Below are 21302 nucleotides of genomic sequence, written 5' to 3'. Positions count from 1 at the left end.
ATGAGTTTAAGATTTAAGTGACTCACCGGCATCTTTAATCCATTCATCATACAGTAGCACAGCCTTTGATGTCAGATTGGTAAAGGCCATTTTCACTTGATTAAGATTTTATGATGCTGCCTGCAGAAAAACAAACCAAAACAGAAATACAGATTATTTTTTTTTTATTATTAATAAAATAAAGGTCAATAAAGTGTTTTGGAAAGGATATTCAGAAAACAGAAAGGAAAAAAAATATAGAGGGCCAGCAGAGCACCATATGTGAAATACAGATTAGGGAGCTTTTACTGACCATATCACACTATACTTAGGACTAATTTATAGCTGAGCGGTTATGCACAACAATATGACTTTGTAATCTCTACACACCAAACAAGATGGTTCCATGCTATAAAGTGTTATCTCAAGAAACCATGCTGTGGTTAACCATTACAGTTAAGGGGTAAATATAAATAAAGAGCAGCTGCTTAAGTTGTTTTATTACCATCTCCACTTGACAGACCGAGTCACTGTTATGCGATGAAGTTCAGCTTTTCAACATTTAGTGCTGAAAATTTAAATTTTTCTAACCAAGAAGCATTTCTAAGGTAGGTGGGAAGGAAGAAAGGTGCCAATATGTCTGCATACTCCTTTTAAATACAATAATTAGCTATGCTACAATTTGCATGCAAATCACACCCTGATGAATCAACTGTTTCCACACCAGGATCGTGAAGTGTCATAGTACCACTGGTAATGCCATTAACTCACGAGAATTATCCAGCATATCCAGTTTGCCTGCAGCACCACCTACATATGCAAAACTTTTCAGAAAGTATGCTTATATGAATGCTGATTTTTCCTCCAAAATCAAATACTAATCAGCCCTGCCCTTGCCTCATTCCACCTAGAAAATACTTTTCAAAAATCCCAACACATTTGAAGGGTGTCTCTGCTATTCCCACTCAGGGTCTCACTTTGCCATATGATTTCTCTCCATACCCCTGTGTAATCCTCACACTACTTAGTCACACCTTTGTTAGTCCAGGCTGTAGCACACCTTGATAACCAGCTCCTTTGCTCAGGCTGCCCTTCTGCATCTCCTTCAGACTAAGGCAGATGGATGTTTGCAGAACCAGTTCTACCCTCATGATGGTAATGCATCTCTCCTCATATCTCCCCACTGTCATCTTCTTATTTATCCTTACCTTAACACTCCCGAAAAACAATTTCACCCTTATCTCCATGTCTATACTACCCTCCTGTTTACTGCCACTTCACAGGAGTTTTTAGGTGCCTCAAAAGTACACAACACCCACCCTTCATCACAAGATGCAACACAGACAAGCTTCCCTTCATTAGAGCTCATCTGACCTACCTTTTCACAGTTCTTACTTTGCCACCCACTAGTTCTCCTGCTTGCACCTCTGTCCTGTGTGTCTGATGAACATCTGAAACCACCATCAATTTTGTGTTCAGAAAATATTCCCTCTCTTAGTCTGTTTAAAGTTCACATTTTCCAGAAATACCATCCTCCAGCATCAGCATTCCCCAACTCAATGTCAATGCCTTTATGCTGACCATTTTCACATGCCCTATGTTTATATTGCAATGTTTGCTACAAAGCTCTATATTTATGAAGGTGCTGACAAAATAAGAAGCAGCTGGGGATATCTTCTTCCTTTTCTAATGGAAACTTAAGTGGCCCTCTTGCTTTTGGGACCAGCAATCACATGACAAAAGATTTTACGGTTAAAGACAAATTAAAAATATCCTTGCCATTTTGCTCCATAAACCAAACTATAAATTACATCAAGCATATGTAAAACCAATCCTGTTTTGTACACAAGTATTTCAGACTGCCCAACTATGACAGCCAGGCATCTCAGCTGTAACTGGTGCTGGGGGAAGTGTTACAAAATCTGTGCTTTGTAAACACTTATTTCAATAATTACATTGATTTCAATAAGTTATCTTTAAAATCCAGTACTCCCATTTCAGTCTCATGAGAACAGTCTATCAAGCGACAAGACATGGCAAATAGAAGGTACCTTGTTCAGGAGTTAGGACAATATTCTGCCAAAGTCTACAGACACCTTGTGCACAGCATGGCTCAGTATTTATTAAATATATTCACTGAATACCAATATTACATTATATTTAATCAATAATAAAGATAGTTCACTGATTTCACTGCCAGTTTTCCCACTCTCATCTGATGATGTTACTGGAACTCATTCAGACCAGCTAGCTCAACATGCTGACCAAAACCTAAATGAAAGAAGTAACCTACTGCTTCAAAACATGCTTCCAAAAATCCAGAAAATTCTGTGTGAATGCTGGCTCAAAAAGAATTGCCATTGATTATAAGCTTGGGGCATTGGTTGACTTTTTCTCCCTTTTACAGTGCAAGCCTCTCATCCTGAAAACTGCAACCTCAGAAATAGACAATTCTTTACATTTATCACTTGACTTGTTGACATTTTATTTTTGCATCAGGAGTCCGATAAATGCTGTCGGTGTTTAAACAGAAACTCTTATGACTGCAAGGCATTGGGACCTAATGCAAGCTTTTTATCTGGAACCAGACTACTTCCAACAGATTGCTTCTGCTTCTAGTAGAAAGGCAGCAGGTGAAAACAGGAAATCCTGACGTTTCCCAGCCCCTGCCATGCTGATGGAGAGGCATTTGTCCCACCTCCCCTGACTCCAGCATTTGCAATTCTTCCCCCTTTAAAATGTTTCACAAGAGCTAAGACATCCTTCAAGGCTCTCACCCTTCAGGGTTTCTTTTCTGCTCATAACCAAGCAAGGAAGCTCCACAGTAGATGCTAAACTTTTTCTGGAAGTTTCTGCAGTTTAGTTACTATCCTAGAAAGAACAATGCATCAGTCAGAAAGCAGCCACAGCCTCAACACAAAGACACACTGACTGATCAATTACCCTGAATCTGAAGGTAAACAAACTACAATAAGGTAAAACTATTTCAGGAGTAGGAGTAATGTCTGCCAGAAACACAGTGCTGTTCAGAACTTTTCTACAGTTAAAAGATTCATTTAAAATCAACTTTCATATATAACACTACTACTTTGCTTTCAACATGCTTTACAATTCTAGCTGTTTTCTTAATTAGGTACCTAGTTTAGGCTTGGAAGCCCACATCTATGAATAAATGTTTGCATTACTGTTTCAGCATTCTTGGTTTGTTAACTACCTACAAGTAGGGTTGATAGCAGTGTTGAAAGTATTTTGTCTTATTCTGTTACGCTTAGTTCACAAATTCATACCTACTGGAAAACAATACGTTTAAGACTTGTTTGGTTTTTTAATAGAAGCATAAAAAAATCCCACATGCCACACACAGAATAAACAATTAGATTGTGCTTGAGCAAAAAACCCACAGCCTTTTTTAACGACTGCTTTTTTACAGTACAACACATTGTTAAGGAGTAACCTGATAACACTTTGACCATAATGCAATCTTCCATAACACTTAGCAGTTTTGAAGTCTACAAACCTTATCCTCTAATGTGAGACTGGAAATATTTGGCCTGTAGGGATAAAGACTTTGGGGCAAAGAAGGATACTTGATAAATATGCAGCTTTAGTTCTTCATTACGTAAACTCACCTGAACATTAATCATTTGTATATCCACAGTTTCATCAGGAAAATACATATTTAGTTTTCATAACTTTTAATGTACTTACAGAATGAGCACACCAGTGCTTTTATTTCCAATATTCCACTTTCTGCTTTCAACAAAATTAAAAAATGCAACTAAATTGCACTAACACTAGTGAATTTTCTTCTTAAAATAGAGTGTGTAGAAAGTTCACATTCTCAGAATTAGGGAAGTCACAAACCAGACTGATTTTTCAAAATTAGGTTCTTTTAAATTACATATTGGAAGAAATTTACATAAACTTAAAAAAATGCAGTCATGCAACTTCAGTCCGCTTAGCTTGAAAAGTCCTTTAGAACAGAGGCAGCTCTCTTAAGCACACACATTTGGAAAACAAGCACTGAAATCACCCCAAAAGCATGTACAATGAACTCAGCTCTTACAAAGAAATTAGGGCTATTTTTCTTTTCTATATTTTTATTTTAAAATGCCATTGGAACAGTAATACTGTTCACCTAGGTTCAAGCCTGCTGCACTAACATAATTTCTGAAGGCATCTTTAAATAACTGTATCCTTACCATTATAAAAATAGGGAGTGTAAGTGAAGCAAAGGAGGGAAATGCTAAAATACCAAAGTAATTTGCTGGACTCTGGTCCCCTGCAGCTCAGCAGACAGCTGAAAGAGACCACTAACTGCAGTTAAGGCATCCAGCTTGGCAGAACCAATTTCAAGTGGGACTATTACTTTTACTGAAGAGGCAAAGGTAGCTGATAAGATCATTTACACAGCCAAAAATGCCACAAATACCACACCAAACTATATGCGAGTGTCTCATGATGACAAGTAGTATGTAACAAGTTGCTGGAAGTACTCAAGTTCAGCTAGCACACAAAACTATTAGTGATTCTTGTTATGGGAATTACTGGTATGCCTCAAGCATTCCTTATTTTTAAATGAGAACATGAAGTTTCTCACATTCCTTTGCTTAGCCCACACGACAGATATTTGCCATTCTTGATGCTCATTTATTCCCCCTACATATTTTTTAAACATTAAAACAGATACCAAGATTTGCTTTTAAATAATAATTCTACAAGTGTTTTGTGTTGATGGCTACTGAACAAAGCAAGCAAACAAAGCAACTTGACAGAAGACCAAGTAAAGTGAAACAATCTAATGTAAGGTCTGCCACTTCAGAAAACAAATTCCAAAACTCAGCAGGAACTTAAGAATTTGCACTAGAACTTGCAAAGCTAATTATTAGAAAGACAAAAAAGCTACCTTTACAGGGACCCCTGTAAGACAATACAGTTCAAACTTCAGTGGAATAATTTCCACCCAAGGCAGACCCCACAAACAAAGGTTCTAGAGAATGTGAAAAGCAGGCAAGTAGGTAATGATGGGGGCACCCTCCACCCCAGAGAGCCCACTGGAAGATGGGGAGAGTCTGTAGAAAGCACTGACCCACGCAGGTCTGATTTCAAAATGTTAGCTTAAGAAATGACAGTAATACTGACTTACATACTCAGGCACAGTTATGAAACTTCCACATTTCAGAATCACTTGGCATACTTCTGTTAATTCTGCTCTTGAAGTTCAGAGGGTAATTAAATCAAGACATTTCACAGATGGTATCTTAAGTTTTACCTGGGAAATACCAGCTCTGCCCTTCCTATTTCCCACGGCTGTGTGCTTACATAATTGCAGTTACCCTAGCTACATTACTCCCTTATGCCATTTGGCAAACAAATACAAACTGCCTTACATTAGATGGGCTACTCACCTATATTCTGCAACAAAGTTTTGTACTTAGCTGGATGTTTCCTGTTGTTAGGGATTTCCTTCAGAGAAGTTTCTATTATCTTCCCCATCCTTTATGCCTTCTGTTGAACACCCTTTTGAAAGATTCATCTCTTAGGCAAATTGGCTACATCCTGCTCAGCATTTGGTGGCCTTCTTTGCTCATGTTGCTGTTTAACACTGTTGTTGCTGTCAGATGGCAGTGCTACCCAAATAAGTGACAAAAGATGGCAAGACAACGACTCTATGCTGCAGAGGTACTTTGAGAAACTTCCAAATTTTGAGAAAGGTACTAGCTGCTACCTTCATTAAATTTCAAATTCTGTTTCTGAAGACAGTCCATTTTAACACACCAACCCTAACTCCCCAGAATGCATCAACAATCTCTGCATGTACATTTTAGAGTAGACATGAGGGAGAGAATAGCAGATTTTAAGACAAATATAAACTCCTTTTCTAAAAAAGTGGACATCCTAAAAACAGATTAAAGAGTTTTAAAAACTATATTAGAACATCTACTTGTAAAATTACCCATTGGCAGTATTCAGTAACAGATCTAACACATCTCTGTAGTCACCCTTACTGAATTATTTATACACTGTCTCTTTAATGCTTTGCTTTTTAAACTAGCATCAACTCTGTCATTCACTTACGTGAATCGTTTGTTAGCAGCAGAACTAGTGAAAACACATTTCATTTCAATCACACTTCCGACTGGTTTTCTGCCAGACTAATGGATTTCCTATTCTGAACTTGCATAAAATAAAGCCCAGTTTGTATTTCCTTCCACACCTGCCTATAAACTGTTAAAAGAACTGACACTGCAGACTTCATAGCAAAGCTGAACACTGGCAACAGGCACAAAAAAGCTGCTTCCTGTGAGAAATCTTTCAGGAGCACAGCCCCATTTTGTGCCCAATGCCCAGCCAGAATCATAACGGCATTCTCCTGGTCCATGTACACTAATCAATCACCAGCAATAGCTGAATGGGGAAGCTTGAGTGTGCAGTCCCACAGCATCACTGCTGGCAGGTCTGCCAGCTGCAGGATATGTCAACAGCAGCACAAAGCTTAGTCTTTTGGAAAAATAAGCTATTTTTCAGCCAACCTGCACACAAAAGCACTGAGGCTCACGCAAAGTAAACATTGAAGTAAAAGAAATGCAATGCTGTAGGCATCAAGAAAGGTGACAGTAGCAATCCTGTCTTAGATCCCTTTAAGCTAATAGTGAAATCATGTAGGAAGGACACAGGATTATCATGTCCAGTCCTGCTTACTCATAGACAATCATGTACTAGATCTGCTGAAGTTCACACCCTGCACCACAACAAGTCATCACTCTGTCCATCACAAGCAACATGGAACATTCTACAACATGAGCGCCACAGCCACAAAAATTACATTGGGCTACAGCAAGGCAGGAAAAGATCTGGCATCACCAACATCTTAAATGCATCACTAGGGGTTAGAGTGACACATGCAAAAATGATCTTAGGGACTGATGTCCTACATTACATAGAAAGACACATCAAGTCCAAACAATCCCTGCAATCACAGCCTGGAAGAAAGTTTCTTTATAAGTGAGAACCCAGTCCAAGACCTGAACGCAAGTTATCAGTTTAACTCAAATATGAGAAAATCTCTGGGCAGGCCCCTGAAAAGATTCCCAGTCTCAGGTGGGACGTGAACACCATGAAATTAAGTGTATCTTCTCCAGTTTTCTCTCCCTCACAATGTTCCCAATGTTTCAGAGTAAGGCAAAAACATAAGCAGGCGGGAAAAGCTCCTTGAATTTTAACTTATTACCAGAGCTCCTCTGTCTTTACAAAAACTCTTCAGCATTTGCATGTCAGACATCCTGCAGCCAACTAGTCTCACCTGCCTACTCCTGTGCTGCAATGAGTGGCTCCTTGTCCAGGGTTCAGCAGTAGCAGTCATTTTTCTCCTTCTTAGTAGCTGGTGCAGTGCTGTGGTTTTGACATTCAGCCTGGGAACAACGCTGATAACACCAGTGTTTTTAGTTGTTGGTCACTAATGTTTATGCTGACCAAGGACTTTGTGAGTCTCATGCTCTGCCAGGGATGAGGGGAAGCCGGGAGGAAGCAGAGACAGGACAACTGACCCAAACTAGCCAAAGGGGCATTCCATACCACAGCACATCATGCCCAGTATATAAACTGGGTGCAGTTACCCAGAAGGGCTAGATCTCTGCTCGGGTCGGGCTGAGTATCGGTCGGTGGGTGGTGAGCGGTTGTATTCCCTTCCCTTGTTATTTCCCTTATCATCATTATCACTGGTGGTAGCAGCAGTGGTTTGTGTTATACCTGAGTTACTGGACTGTTCTTATCTCAGCCCGTGGGAGTTACATTCTTTCAATTCTCCTCCCCATCCCTGCAGGAGCTGGGGGAGGAAGAAGTGGGGGAGTGAGCAAGCGGCTGCATGGTTCTGAGTTACCAGCTGGGCTTAAACCACGACACTCCTGCACCCAGCCAAGGGCAGAAGCTCTTCTCGCTGGTCCCACAGTGCATGACTTGCACTCCTTCGATTCCTGCTCAGTGACGCCAGCTCAGGAAGAGAGCCCTGTGGCACATATCACATGACAACTTTCACCTACGAGTCAAAATAAGGTTCACAGAGGATGTAATTATTTTTATTAATGCAGCTTCCATTAGCTACTGATATATCATTACCCTTATCAAATACCTTTGGGAAAGTACTGATTTAGTAACTGGTCATATCCGACCCAGGTTAATCATCTCCTTACCTAAAGGTCTTGAATAGATTCTCCTTATCCCTATTTGCTTATTATGTAACTAGAAAACTTTCTGCAGCATTTCAGTCTGTCTTTCAAGACCAGATCAACTAAGCTTTTGGGTCACTTCAAACAGGTTTTCAGAAAATGAGAAGCAGGGGCTTGACAGCAGTAACACAATCTAGTATTTCAGCTGTGATACACAACCATGCTCTCACACATCCAGTACTCCGCATTCATTCCTACAAGCCAGCATCTTTGTAATAATGTGAGCTTTACCCATTCAGGGTTTTATTTTCCCTCTACAGTAGAGACAGTTCTAATGTATGACTTGTTTACAGCTGTGGTGTTTCTAAAGTGCATACACATTGTTAGTAACAAAGCAAACCAGAATATAAAGCTCTGTACTGAAGTAGAGGATAAGGAGTGGAACTCATCTGCTCTGCAATGATAGCACAGCCTAGATTTTTAAGACAAATTATAGGTAAGCCGTAAAAAGGCAGAAGGAGTGCAAATGCTAACAAAATACTTTGAATGAAAGGCATCAAAGATGCCTGATAACATCAAAGGTTTGTGTTTTATGAGACTAAAAACGAAGGGGCACCCACAAACTAGGTATAATGACATTTAATTTCTTCTCACTGTGGTGGTGCAGATTGCTTGTTTTGAGTACATGCTGTAGTTACTTGAATGTTTTGGTAAGACTCTTCAACATTCTACAAGACAGATAAAAGCATTCTCACATCAGTTATCAATACCTTCCCAGTACACTCGACCAAGCAGGCCACAAGCAACAAAGTCTCAGCTAATGTTGCCAAGATTTGTGATCAGTCTAAAGTTCTCTCTCTTTACTCCTTCCCACTACCACTAACCTAAGTCTATATCATTGTTGAACCTGTGGGTAGGATGGCTTAGAATTGACTCTGGTTATTAGCTCTATTGCTTATATCTATCTGCCTGATTAAAGTCACTAGTCAAAATACAAACGGACGTGAGTGAGACTGTCCCTTCAGCAGCAAGCTGAATCACTGAGTTGGCTCTGTCATCTATCCTTATTAACAGTTAAGAGTTAATGCATATGACTTAACTGCATATGAGAAACTCATACATCCCATTAATTACAGTAGAAGCAGTTTGTCACCAAGGACCCGTAAAGAACTTAATTTGTGTTTATCCATCACTTAGCAGAACAGTGACATAAATTGTCATTAAATAACCAGAGTGGGGGGTGCTCCATGGAAGCTAAGCAGAAAGAGAAATGCAGAGCTAGACTTCACCTTCCAGAAAAGGATCCTTAAAACAAATGGGAACAACACTTGTTACACAGGTAACATCTTGATAATCTATAGGAATGGAAAACAACCACACAAGACTTGCTTCCAAAGGCACCTTCTAGCTAAGTAATCGACAGCAACATACCTGTAGCTATTCAGCACTGCAGAAAAATAGATACAGAAAAATCAGACCATAAATTTCCACCTGTGGCAGACAAAGCCAGACAGACATTGCTGTCTTTTGTAACACGAAAACACAGCAGAAAGGAGTTTCATAGGAAGGGGAGACAAAGAATACATAATTACCTGAAGAACACAACACCTTAAGAAAGAAGGGGTGTGCAAGTAAAGTGAAAAAAATTCACCATTTCCAAAACAAGAAATATTTTTCTACACTCCCATCTTGCCTGTAGCATACACTTAGCTACTGTCACTGTAGCTGCCATGACAAAATGACATTGCAAAGTCAAAGTCATTTTACAGAACTTTTATTGCACCAGCTGTAATCTTGCTGGGTTCAGATCACTGGTAAGCAGTAATGCTGGTAACACCACCGTGGAGTTCCAAAATACTATTTTGTTCACTCTTTAACGCAGCAATTTACAAAAGCTAAATTGCTCCCACGCTGCTTTTATGCTGATGTGGACTGATTTCCTTTACCATTGTTTCCCACTGCCTTGTACTTGGCTCCACCTACCCACCCTCTGGGTCCTGGGCTGATATCCTAAGCAGCAAAATAACGCATTCCTTCTGCTCCGATTTTGCTTGTGTTGCATTACGCAGGCATAAATTTTAAAGGCAGCTGACCTAGAGCTGACATCCTCCCTTACTAGCACCCCCCTTTTCTTTAAGCTACCATGCAACATAGCGGACATGCTGTTGAACACTGTATACATCAGCTGCACCCTCCCTAGGAGGCTCTTCCAAAAGAAAGCTGGAACCAGCTGTGCCGGCACCTTCTGCAATGACCTGCACAGCACAACCATGAACTTTGGGAAGCTTGACAAGGCAACGGCTGCACAGAGGGGAGATGGCTGAGCTTTAGGGTGATAAAAGCCATTTTAAAGGAAATCTCTGCTAAGTGTTTTTAAACTAGTCTCAGAACACTCTCCCCACCCAAGGAAGTGTGTTGACAGTATCATAAAAAAAGCTGCTGCTCCCAAGTTCACTCTTGGCACATTAAATACTGTTACAAAAGTGCTTTTTGGAGTGCTCCAGGAAGCTACTGCACTGCCACATCCTAAATCTTTCCAGTCCAATCTGTGCAACTACAGTTGGAGGTTCCGAATCACTGAAGGATATGCAATGAGATATAAAGGCCTTAGGTTTGGGAAGGTTTTGTTGTTTAAATCAACATTCTTCAGCATGATGAAAAGTCCAGTTAATCACTATAAAACATAACTCCTATGAGTACCAGTGTCAGGCAACCCACAAAAGTACGTCATACTGTTGTTTGGAGACTCAGGCCTCTCAGCCAGAACAACTAAACACAGCAGTAAGAACAGGAACAGCCTTCAAATTTCTCCTGACACTCCTGTTTTTTCTCCTGCATTCCAAAGATGATCTCTTAAAAAAAGAGAAATAATCAGTTTATACTTGACCAGAGTTACTGCAGAATTGAAACACAGTTTCAGAAATAGAGGTGAGGTGGAAAAGCCAGGTGTTTTCCAGCGAGTGCCAGCTGCACTCTGTACTCAAGGGAGGGATCACAGCAGAATGCAGGACAGACAGCAAAGAGACATCTGAATGTTAGGGACATCGGGAGGAAATGACCCTGCAGACTCATTCTGTAGTCAAAGCCACCTATAAAGGCTGCATTTTACTTATACTTTGAGTTCGGGGATGAATGCATGGAAATTAGTGTATTACAAAATCACGGTTGATTCTATCTGAAATTTGAGGAAGCTTTTGGGCAGCTGTCTTGAATGCTGTTTACACTACTTCATGGCCAGTAACTTTCCTTAGCACTTTCCCCTTTTGAGGTGACTGCACCCCTTGGAAGGTGACCCAGTTTGACAGAGGTCAGGCACACAGCGGGAACACAAGAATGGGAGCACCCTTGCCTTTACTCAGTATCAATAGCACTTCCAGAAATGCTCTTTTCCACTTGTTGTGAAGGTACCCTTCTAAGGATCATAGAAGTGTTGGACTTCCAGAGGGTTCACATGGAAGCCCTGGGGGTCAGGACTCAACAGTCAGTATGGCATAGGAATAGTTGTAGCTGCCTACAAGCACTAGAGAGAGGACACATCCACTGAAGGTGATTCAAGGGCAGTCAAAGGCCTATGGAGACAAAAGAAAAAGGTTGCTCCAAGGGCTAAGCAATGCCCCACAGGACAGTATTCAGATGACAGTACGCCCCCAAAGCTCACACGAAAACAAAACTCTAAAGACTACTAAGACCATTCACTCTGACTTGATAAGCAGAAGTGTCTCACAACATTTCTTAAACCAGATCTTGATACAAAAAATTCAACTTTAAAAATATATCAGTTCTTTGTTCAGTTTCCCAGCAATCAACAAGCAGGAGTTTGCATAACAGAAAATGCAAAGTAGAGGCCGATAATATGGGAAAAATACATTAATGACATTACACAGCTGTGAAGGTTTCCTTCTGCTGCAGATCTAGTCAGCTACAACTTAGTTCCTTCGCTAAGAGGAATTTTTAAAAGTCTTCATTGTTTTGCATTTTCAGGAAGCTCAAGAACAGTGTATAAAGCAGTGTTATGGAGGCTGTGCATTTGTAACAGTAGAGCCTTTTAAAATCAGCTGAAAACATCAAATTATGTTCATTCTTCACAGAAGAATGGAATAAAATGCTACACAGGTGAGTTAATCACAGGTATGTTGTAAGGATTTTAAATCTTCTTCCAGTATTTTCCACTACTACAACAGAATGTAGTTTTTGCCATCTTTCCAAACATTCAGAGACCACTCAGCACCACAAGACAACTCCGTGGTTTAAAATAGATCAGCATGTAGGAATGAACCAGCTACATCTGGCCAAGTCAACTGCACTTGTTTTTTTCTTCTCTTTCCAATCCTGAAAGATTGCCAAATACAAATAGCTCAAAAAAAAAAAAAAAAGTATCCCATCAACAAAGTGCATTAGGCAATGGATGTGCCACATCAGAATAACACAAAACAATAATATACTTCCAGCACAGCAGCTTGGCAAGCAGTACAGTACTCAGCCTAATACTAATGTTCCTGTAAAACACCAGTATACAAGAAACAGACAAGTGTCTAATAGTCTACTCAGCATGCAACAGCAGAAAGAAAACTGGACTGTCTCCAGAACAAAGGAAGATTAGGCTTATATATCACTGTGCATTTAAATTATCAAAAAAAGTCTTAGATAGCATTTTTCACACACAGGTCTCAGTGCCCTGCAGAAGAGGTCAGTGTGTTTAGTTCACTCTCTACATGGAACACTCAGCCACCAAAGGAAAAAAGGCACCTTTTCCACCTATCAGTGCTGAAAAGGTGTGAACAAAATCAAAGTATTGCGTACCAGATCAGTATTCCAGTTATTGTGCAAAACTATCAGGTCATGCACTGCTTTCTGAACCTAAAGTTTTTTTCCCACTGACTGGAACGGAGGACTGGGCCTCTTCCACTGCTGTGGTCTCAACAAGTGAACCAAGCTAACATAATTTCAATTAAGTTTTGTCTAATGCTCCAGCACCTTGGATGAAAGCAACCGATGGCATGCTATCATACTTCGCAAGGATATACGTAAAGTCTCCACAAGTACACCAAACTGTACAATTCCCATGGCTCCAGAGGCAATTTTCCATTCCATATTTTTAAATGTAGTTCAGATGGGGTATCTAAACTGTTTGGTTTTAAAATACAGTACCAGCCTTATTTGAGATTAGGAAAAACTCCAGATCAAACCAGAACTTGGCATGGTTCAGGCCATGCTCATGAACCTTTTTTCTGCATCTTTCAGATAAAGTTTCCTAACTGATCAGGTTATCACTGATAACTTAATCACTGATGACTTCGGTTTATGAGAAGCAGTTCCAAGATAATCTGAAATTCAGCTTGGTGATTTTTCATCAAGTAAGATTTCAAGCACTCATTAAAGGACCTGCTGAAGGGAGGCACAGAGAGCTCTATCTAGCAGCTTCTATGTTTTGTCTCCCGAATGTCAAGAGGCACATTAATAGCTAGAAATTAGGGTTATTCCAACTACAAAAGTGATTGAAGAATGTATTTAACCCAGGTATTTTCAACTGTACATCTAAACAAACAAAAAGGAATTGTAATGGATGCTGTAAGTGCAAATACTGTAAAATACACTACAGCATTCATCTGCACCTGAATTACACCTGAATCCAAGTAATTTTCACCTGTACAGAAGGTGGCAACATTACCAGCTACTACTTCTCTGAACAGACTATAGACGTTTCCATGCCACCTACCCCCATGTGATACCATATGGTAAAGAAATACCACAGTATTTACTTAACAGAGTAAATAAGCACATCTGACCAATTATCCTGATACTCTACAGACAAAACCTTTTCATTGAAAACAATTCAAAAACCATTTCACAGAAAGAAAACAATTTCCAGGCACTTTATTTTTTAAACAAATGAGGAAAAAAAAACCCCAAACAAAAACAAAAGAAAAACAAACAAACAAACAAAAAAACCCAAAACCACAAAATAACACAAAACCAGAACAACAAAAACAACCAAAAAAAAAAAAAAACCAAAAAAAGAAACCCACTACTTGTCACCTCAAACAGCTTTCCTGAAAGAAAGGGCACGGTACCAATGTGAACCATACCCTTACTGTAAAAGCATAGAGAAAAGCACTGAATCAGTTTTTTGTGACTTTGCTTTAAGCCATTTCAGGACTAATGATACAATGCAAATTATTTCCAAATCAACAAGCTGATCTTTGTGTTTCAGACTCCAACAAGAGTTGCCCCCTTCTTTTGTTAGAAAACAAAGAATAAAAGGCATGGAGTTATTCTTAGTAAGCCATATTTTCATCTTGGATATATTCATAAACCCAGAATACTGTCACAGGGATAGGAGCATTCTCTTGAATTCCAGCCCAGGAGATGCCTGTAAAAACTCAACAACTTTGCACACTGTATATTCTACTCCTCTGTACAGGTTCTTGCAGGCACAACATAAAGTTATGCTCATTCACACACTTTTGGTTAAGTACTGCTTTAAAAAAAAAAAAAAAAAAGAGGCTTTGAGTAGAGGCTCCAGGCATGGGGCCCAGTGTGCAAGGCACCATATCAATATAAATGATAATCCAAACTACAAAGAATCCACAATGAAATTAAATGCACGCAGGCAGCATATAGGAATTCAGAAAGCTTCTACAAGCAGCTTCTCTTGTGCATAGCCTGCTCTCACAGAGCAAGTCTGACTGTTTAGAGAGTAAATCTACAACTGTAAGTGCACTTTTAATGGTAGCAATGTCATTTTAATCAACCTCTCCCCCCATTACTCATATCTGCTCCTTTTTCAACCTTGACTTGTGCTGGAACAACCATTTTTCTGGCTGCATACTAAAAGAGATTAGGAAACATGTCCAGGGCGGGGGAGGCAGCCTCGCAGGAAAGGAAAGGAAAGGGTATTTTTAACCCAGACCAGTTCCTCAGTGCTTTTCAGCACCAGCCTTCACTGAGGGTTATATCAGCACAACAGAAAGGTGACACAAGGGCAAGAGCACTCGGGATAAAAGAAACGCTGGTGAAACTACATCAGGCTAAGCTGGTAACATGAGTGGAGTGGAGATAAGAGTCAGAGTTCACTGCTTTTACCATGATGAGTAACACAGCCCTGACACAGCTAAGAGGGGCAATTCGAATTGCTCCTGGCAAGTAAGATGATTCATAGAGCTTATTGCCACCTATATTTGTTCTTGTGACATCTGTGCCATTCTGCAGATGGAACCCAGAGCTTACTTTGGGCTGGATAGGCTTTACAAGTAGTTTTTAAGATATTAGTTCCGTGTACTAGCTCAAGATTTCAAAGTTAAAAATGCTACTGAAATTCAGTTCCTCAGATTCTCATTCAGAACCAAGATAATAATCGTGTAACTTTTAACCTGGGCTGCTCTAAACTGTGTATTCTTCTCACATTACTCAATTTATGAGCTACTTACAGGTCTTTTCTAGTCAATATCTTCAGTGATAAAATGTTTCTTGTAACCATAAGCAGACAGAACAAAATACGTATAAAAAAAGAAAAATCAGGGCATACATCAACAGGTACACGGAAAGCATTTTACTACACAGATTTAGTAAAAGAAAAACAAACAAAAACACACATACAAAAAAAAAACCCACAAACAAACCCAAAACTGTTCAACATTTCCAGTTCAGTGGTCAGCATTAAACACAGAAACCAAAGAGAAGAAGCACGTAACTTGTTCTGGTGTGTCCTATAAGCATAAACTTACATAATTAATTTGAAATAATGAAATTATTTTTTGCTTTCTGGATCCCAATCAGGTATCAGAAGGATAGAAATAAAAAAAACCTTTACTACAGCACCTGCAGTTTTGGAAAACTTCTTGCAAATTGAACACCAACAACAGGCTACAGAAAATAAAACTACTGCATGACCCTCTGAAACGTCTCACCTTTTAAAGGAACCGCATTTTAAAAAGTACCATCAGGCTTACAGAATCAATTCTTTTGTTAATGCTATGATTTTGTTCTAATAATCTTACATTTTCAAGTAGCGAAAGGATTACTTTTCACCATTTATGCTGCATTCGCCCTCTAGATGCAGCACTGAGCCTAGGTACAGAAGAGAGGCCCTTGGGCAAGCATCTGGGACCTACTCCCTAGCAATGTCCAAGAATGCAGTGTAACTACCCAATTTCTAAGTAACATGCAAAGTAATTTTAACTGAGCAGAAAGATAACAAAATTAAACCTAATACAACTGCAAAGTTTTTGTAACATGCTGTAAACCTATTTCATGGCAACAACTCTTCTTAGTGCTGGAACAGCTTCTCTTCGAGTTTCCCGTTGCTTAGCTACCACCCCTTTCCGAATAAGGGGAAATATTATCACTGAAGATATTGACTAGATCTGCTCTTCCAAGCACAGATCAGCTTCCTCCTAAATATTCAGAAAGGCTGACCAGAACTGCTGTTTGAAACATCCATAAATTGCAGTAGAGGAAAACATAATCAAACTTGTCAGTTCTCACCTTCAGTATATACTTGGGCAAGGGGAAAACTGATAAGAACACAGCGCACACACGTGTGTCACCTGCTGTGACTTCAGGAAAGAAAACCAGAGCAGTAAGAGCTGTGGTGAGGAACAGGGGAACAGCATGTTAGGTTACGTGTCTTCCTTTTCAGCTATCCAAGCTTTGGGAAGTAGCTTAAAGCTTCAAACATCCACCAGCCTGAAGTCAAGTGAGTACTGGACTGTAAAATCATTTTTATCAAGTCATGCCATGCCACCGATGATGACACCACCCCATGTATTCATCTGTGCCTATGTACCATAGCTCTACTACCCATATTTTACAAACTGTCCTTAATCCACTTAGACAAAGCAAACCAGATTAACCGACAGTCAACACTAAACCATCTCATCGTGGCTCGGGGCAGACCAGGAGCTTACACCAGCCTTCATTAGCAGAGTTAGAGTATCAGCCTCTGAGAGCCACGCCAAGGCCAAGAGGCATCAGGAAGGGATAGACAAACCTGAAGCCTACCAAGTTAGTCCCAGAATATGACAAATACAAGCAGCTAATGAAGATCCAGGAAGGGATCCTTGCTCCCCTCCACCTCCTGCACCCAGCTCAGAGGAGACATTCTCCCACCTTCACCTGCACACACACAACCGGTCCCACATACCGCCCACCCCACTGCCTTGCATCTGCCTGCACCTCCCAAAATCTCTGCGCTAAGCAACCGCACAGGGTGGGCAGGGGAAGAGGTAAAGTGTTAGACCAGAAGCACTGTGCAGTAGTAGGTTCAAGAGGAAGAGCAGGAGCCCAAGGTGAGGGGAGAAAAAGAAAACAAGTTTCCCGATTTATTGCAGTGGAGTGAAACAAAGCCCGGAAGTGCACAGCATGGCAAGGGGAGCAGCATGCTCAGCAAAGGCCACAGAGTCATGTCAGGATACAGAAATGTACCTTATTAGTTCTTTTACAGGTATGCAACTAGTTGATAGGCATTTCATGGTATTCAGTGAGCTTCATAACTAGTTAAATCTTATTTGGCATGTATTACTTGACTAATGCCATGGCATCTTTCCTGACACATTCCATGAATATTGCTTCCTGTACCATAATCTGCCTCACTCCACTGGTAAATAAATCCTATTTAATAGAAAGTTGGTTGACACATTGCAATGAAATTGCAAAGTTACTGAATTGTAAAGCTATGTTATTCCCCACACTTGCAACAGAGATGCTGCCTAGGAAGACTAAAAGCCTACGTCTGGCTAGGGTTTCATATCCTAGGTCTCTGCACTTTATCTTCAAGCAAACGTGCAATTACAAGCACTCCTTTTCCTCAGTGAAGCGTTTTGAGGGAGCATCCACACTGCCTAATGCCATGCTGATAAACAACGACGCTACCTCCACCCGAGGCAGATCCAAGGCAACCTGAACGCTTCCCGGGCAGCACCCCAGATGCTGAGCAGCAGAATAAGCCAGGTAGCACACTGTTCCCAGGCTGCTCCCCACAACCAGAAAAACTCGTTCAAACTTCTCCCATACGGCAATGCTCAGTGTGGACCTACACACAGGTCTGGGAAGGACTGAGTTTCAATGGAGTAAGGTTTATGGTTTGCCCAAACAGCTTTCATTAACTTATCTTGATTTCTTACGCAAGCAAGCAATCAGTAAAAGTTGGTCTGCAGCCTCGCTATGAATTTTCAAACATCACACAATTCTTTGTACAGGGACACCCGAAACCCAACCGAAGTATAAATGTACTTAAAACATATCTACAAATCAAGTAACAACATACTTCCAATGTTCAAACAACATACACAACACCCAGGCTGCAAAGGGCAAGCCCAAGAGACTGGCCCAACGCAGCCACATGAGCTGGCACCCACCTGCCTCTTCAGCTCACGGCACTACTTCCGCAGCCAGTCCCAAAGGACGGGCTCAACGAGCATGGCAGCAGAGGAGACCTGTCTGCAAGGAGGAAAGAGCCAGCAAGCCAGAGAGGCACCGTCTCAACCGGCCAGACAACACCTGACTAGACATGGTCCCTCCAGCCGCACATTTTAATACCACCATCTGAAGAACGTGGGCCACACCTCTCCCCTGGCTGCCTCCAACCTTCTGCCCCTCAACTTCTTGATCCCTGGGACCACTCTTCTCTCTGAGAGGGGAGGGGGTAGGAGGAGGTATTTTACAAAAGTAAAACCCCCGGGGCAGCCTCCTGTGCGAGCTGCAGGCCATCCCCATGCTTCACCCTTGGTGCAACTCGCTCTCCTGCCCTGGAAGATAAGCTCAGTGCATGTGGGGCTTAACTAGAGGGCTTGGAGGGACAGGCACCACTGGCTGTGGGACAGAGAGCGTCCGGGGGAACAGCAACCGTGAAGCGGGAAGCGCACGCAGAAACCCTGGGGGTCAAGCACGGCAGGAAGGCGGGGGCACAGGCACGGCGGGACACAGCTCGAGGGCCTGGGGGTACGGCGCAGCAGGGACACGGACCGGGGATGCGGCTGCAGCCGGTGGACGAAGGCGGGGAGGGAAAAGGCACAGCCGGGCGTCCGCGGGAGAGACGCGAGGGATGCGACCGCGGCTAGCGCGTGTAGGAGGCCAGGTGCGCCGGAAGCGCCCCGGGGCCGAGCCCAGCCCCAGCCGCACTCCCATGGCGCCCAGCCCCGCACGCCCAAGCGCGGGGCAAGCCCGCGGCAGGACGCCCTCCCTCCCGCTCGGCTCCCGCAGGCCGGGCCGCGCGCCCTCACCTGTCCCCGCAGCCACCGGCCAGCAACTGCGCGGCGGGACGGCGCGCGCGGACGGAGAGCGCGGCGGGGGCGGCAACGGCCCCGCCCCGGCCGCCCCGCCCCGGGCCCGCGGCCCTGAGTCACCGGCCCTGGCGCTGCCGCCCGCTCCGAGCCGAGCCCAGCCGAGCCGAGCCGAGGGGCTTCGGGCGCGGACCTGCCTGTTGAGCTGCGGCTGCACCTGGACCCCTCCTTCCGAGCGGAGCGCGGCCGATCGGGATCGGTGGCAGCCGGGGGTGAGCCACGGCAGCACAGGGCAGACTTAGTAACTGCTCTGAAAAGTGAAAGCACGGCTGGGCAGCTTCAGCTCGGTGCTCTGCGGCACACCCCAGAACGGCTGCGGTACCCTTCCCTTAGAAGCTGTTGAGGATGAAGATAACACCCCCCAGCGACCCCGGTCTAGAGAAGTATGGGGCACACAGAAAGGTGGTGGTGGTTCCTAAAGTGTAAATAAGTGCCGTGTTTTAGTTTGTCTCTTTAGTCCACGAAAAGTTAGAAATAACAGCTTTCTGGGATGTTTAACATGGACGTAATAGTTTGACTCAAAAGAAAAAACCTAAGGAGCAGGGAGAGGGCACGAAGACAATCTGAAGAGGCAACTCTTTTTGTGATGTGCAGAAAAGCACAAGACAAAGGGACTGTAAGCTGATGCTGTGAAATGAATACATAGCCAACATGCAGGCACAGAAAGGGCCTCTGAGTTGGAGGACATAGGGAAGCTCAAACCCAGATCTGGAGATCATAAGAGGCAGAACCAGCATAGAAAGCTTGTTATGAGTGTGGAAATACTATGAGGCTGAAAAACAAGCGGTGGCATGGGGGTGGGTAAACACAGCACTTGTAACAGGGATTGTGCAGAAACTCCACATCGATGAGTGATTGATTAGGCTGGAGACTGGGAGGAGGACCGTAACATTCTGGATTTGCTTCATCTTCCTATTGGAATTGCTGGGATTATGGCAGGTGGAGAAATCCTGGCGCTTTTGAAAGAGCATCTTAATAAGATCACTGGGTTTGGTCAAAAGGGATATATAGAAATATGATAATCCATTGAGCAATACTGTATGTCTCACCTAGGAGGGGGAATATCACAAAACAAAATTAAAACATTCCCCCACCCCTTAACTTTCAGAAGTTGGAGCCTTTTCTTCGATTTCTTGGTTCAAAACTATTTTTTCTAAGGTGTCAGCCAAGAAAAACTACAAACAGACCTCAGGAACCAGTACACCCCTGCTCAGACAGAGTTCTTGGGAGCCTTAAGGCTAATAAGTCCTGACTTGTCCACAGGGATGCAGCTATGTGGCTGAGCAAGCAACTAATATTCCTCATGTGTTGTAAAATCTATTTTGCCATGCTTGATAGGGCTGCCTTGGTTGAGACAAAATGGGACACTGGGGAGCAAAACAACAAAAACTAAGTAGGTCACCTGTAGACTTCAAAATGCAAGGCTGTTGTCATTAATGGAAGAAAATAACAATTACCAGATGCAAGCTAACAGCTCTAACACATTTGATGCCAACGGTGTTAGCAACAACATTTCTGCTCTCTTTGGAGCCCCATAAAGAGACTAAGTGGCCTCACCTTCCATGTGCTTCAGGAGCAAAGGTAATTTGAATCATCAAACAAGCCTGGGTTGTTGGGAGAGGACAGAAATAATGGTTGACCTGCTCATGGCAAGTAAATGATTAACATGCAGGAGTGGAAAGGCAGCATGAAGGATAGATGGCTGTGCTCTGCACGCACAAAGAAAGCAGGGTCACACAGGAAGTCAGAGATGTAAATTGTAAAAACAGACAGCTGGCAGCAACTCAGGTTTTTTCAGTGCTTAGCACATGAGATTTGCACATGAGATTTATTGTAAGTGTAAGTAATCTTTCAAGTTCCCTAAACTCACCATCGCAAG

At 42.2% G+C, this 21302-nt stretch overlaps 1 protein-coding gene across 4 annotated transcripts in view; it reads right to left on the bottom strand.

Annotated features, from left to right (window-relative positions):
• The window catches only part of ELOVL7 (ELOVL fatty acid elongase 7), a 34401-nt gene extending 14952 nt beyond the window's left edge, over positions 1-19449 (bottom strand). The window contains exons 1-2 of one of the 4 annotated variants that reach the window (XM_065663242.1): positions 19364-19449; positions 27-120 (exon numbers count right to left, since the gene is read on the bottom strand). In XM_065663242.1, coding sequence (XP_065519314.1) covers positions 27-90 — 64 coding nt within the window. In that variant the 5' untranslated portion in view covers positions 91-120; positions 19364-19449. Of the gene's footprint in view, positions 1-26; positions 121-2756; positions 2779-7282; positions 7306-18499; positions 18580-19363 lie in introns of those variants that run through there. The other 3 variants (XM_065663243.1, XM_065663244.1, XM_065663245.1) reach the window with 3 other exon arrangements.
• Positions 19450-21302: the final 1853 nt, after the last annotated feature.

Source organism: Lathamus discolor, chromosome Z, assembly GCF_037157495.1.
Source record: "Lathamus discolor isolate bLatDis1 chromosome Z, bLatDis1.hap1, whole genome shotgun sequence".
In the NCBI taxonomy this organism is placed as follows: Eukaryota; Metazoa; Chordata; class Aves; order Psittaciformes; family Psittacidae; genus Lathamus; species Lathamus discolor.
The sequence above is the reverse complement of the archived record's forward strand: the minus strand, read 5'-3'. Positions and strand labels throughout refer to the sequence as shown.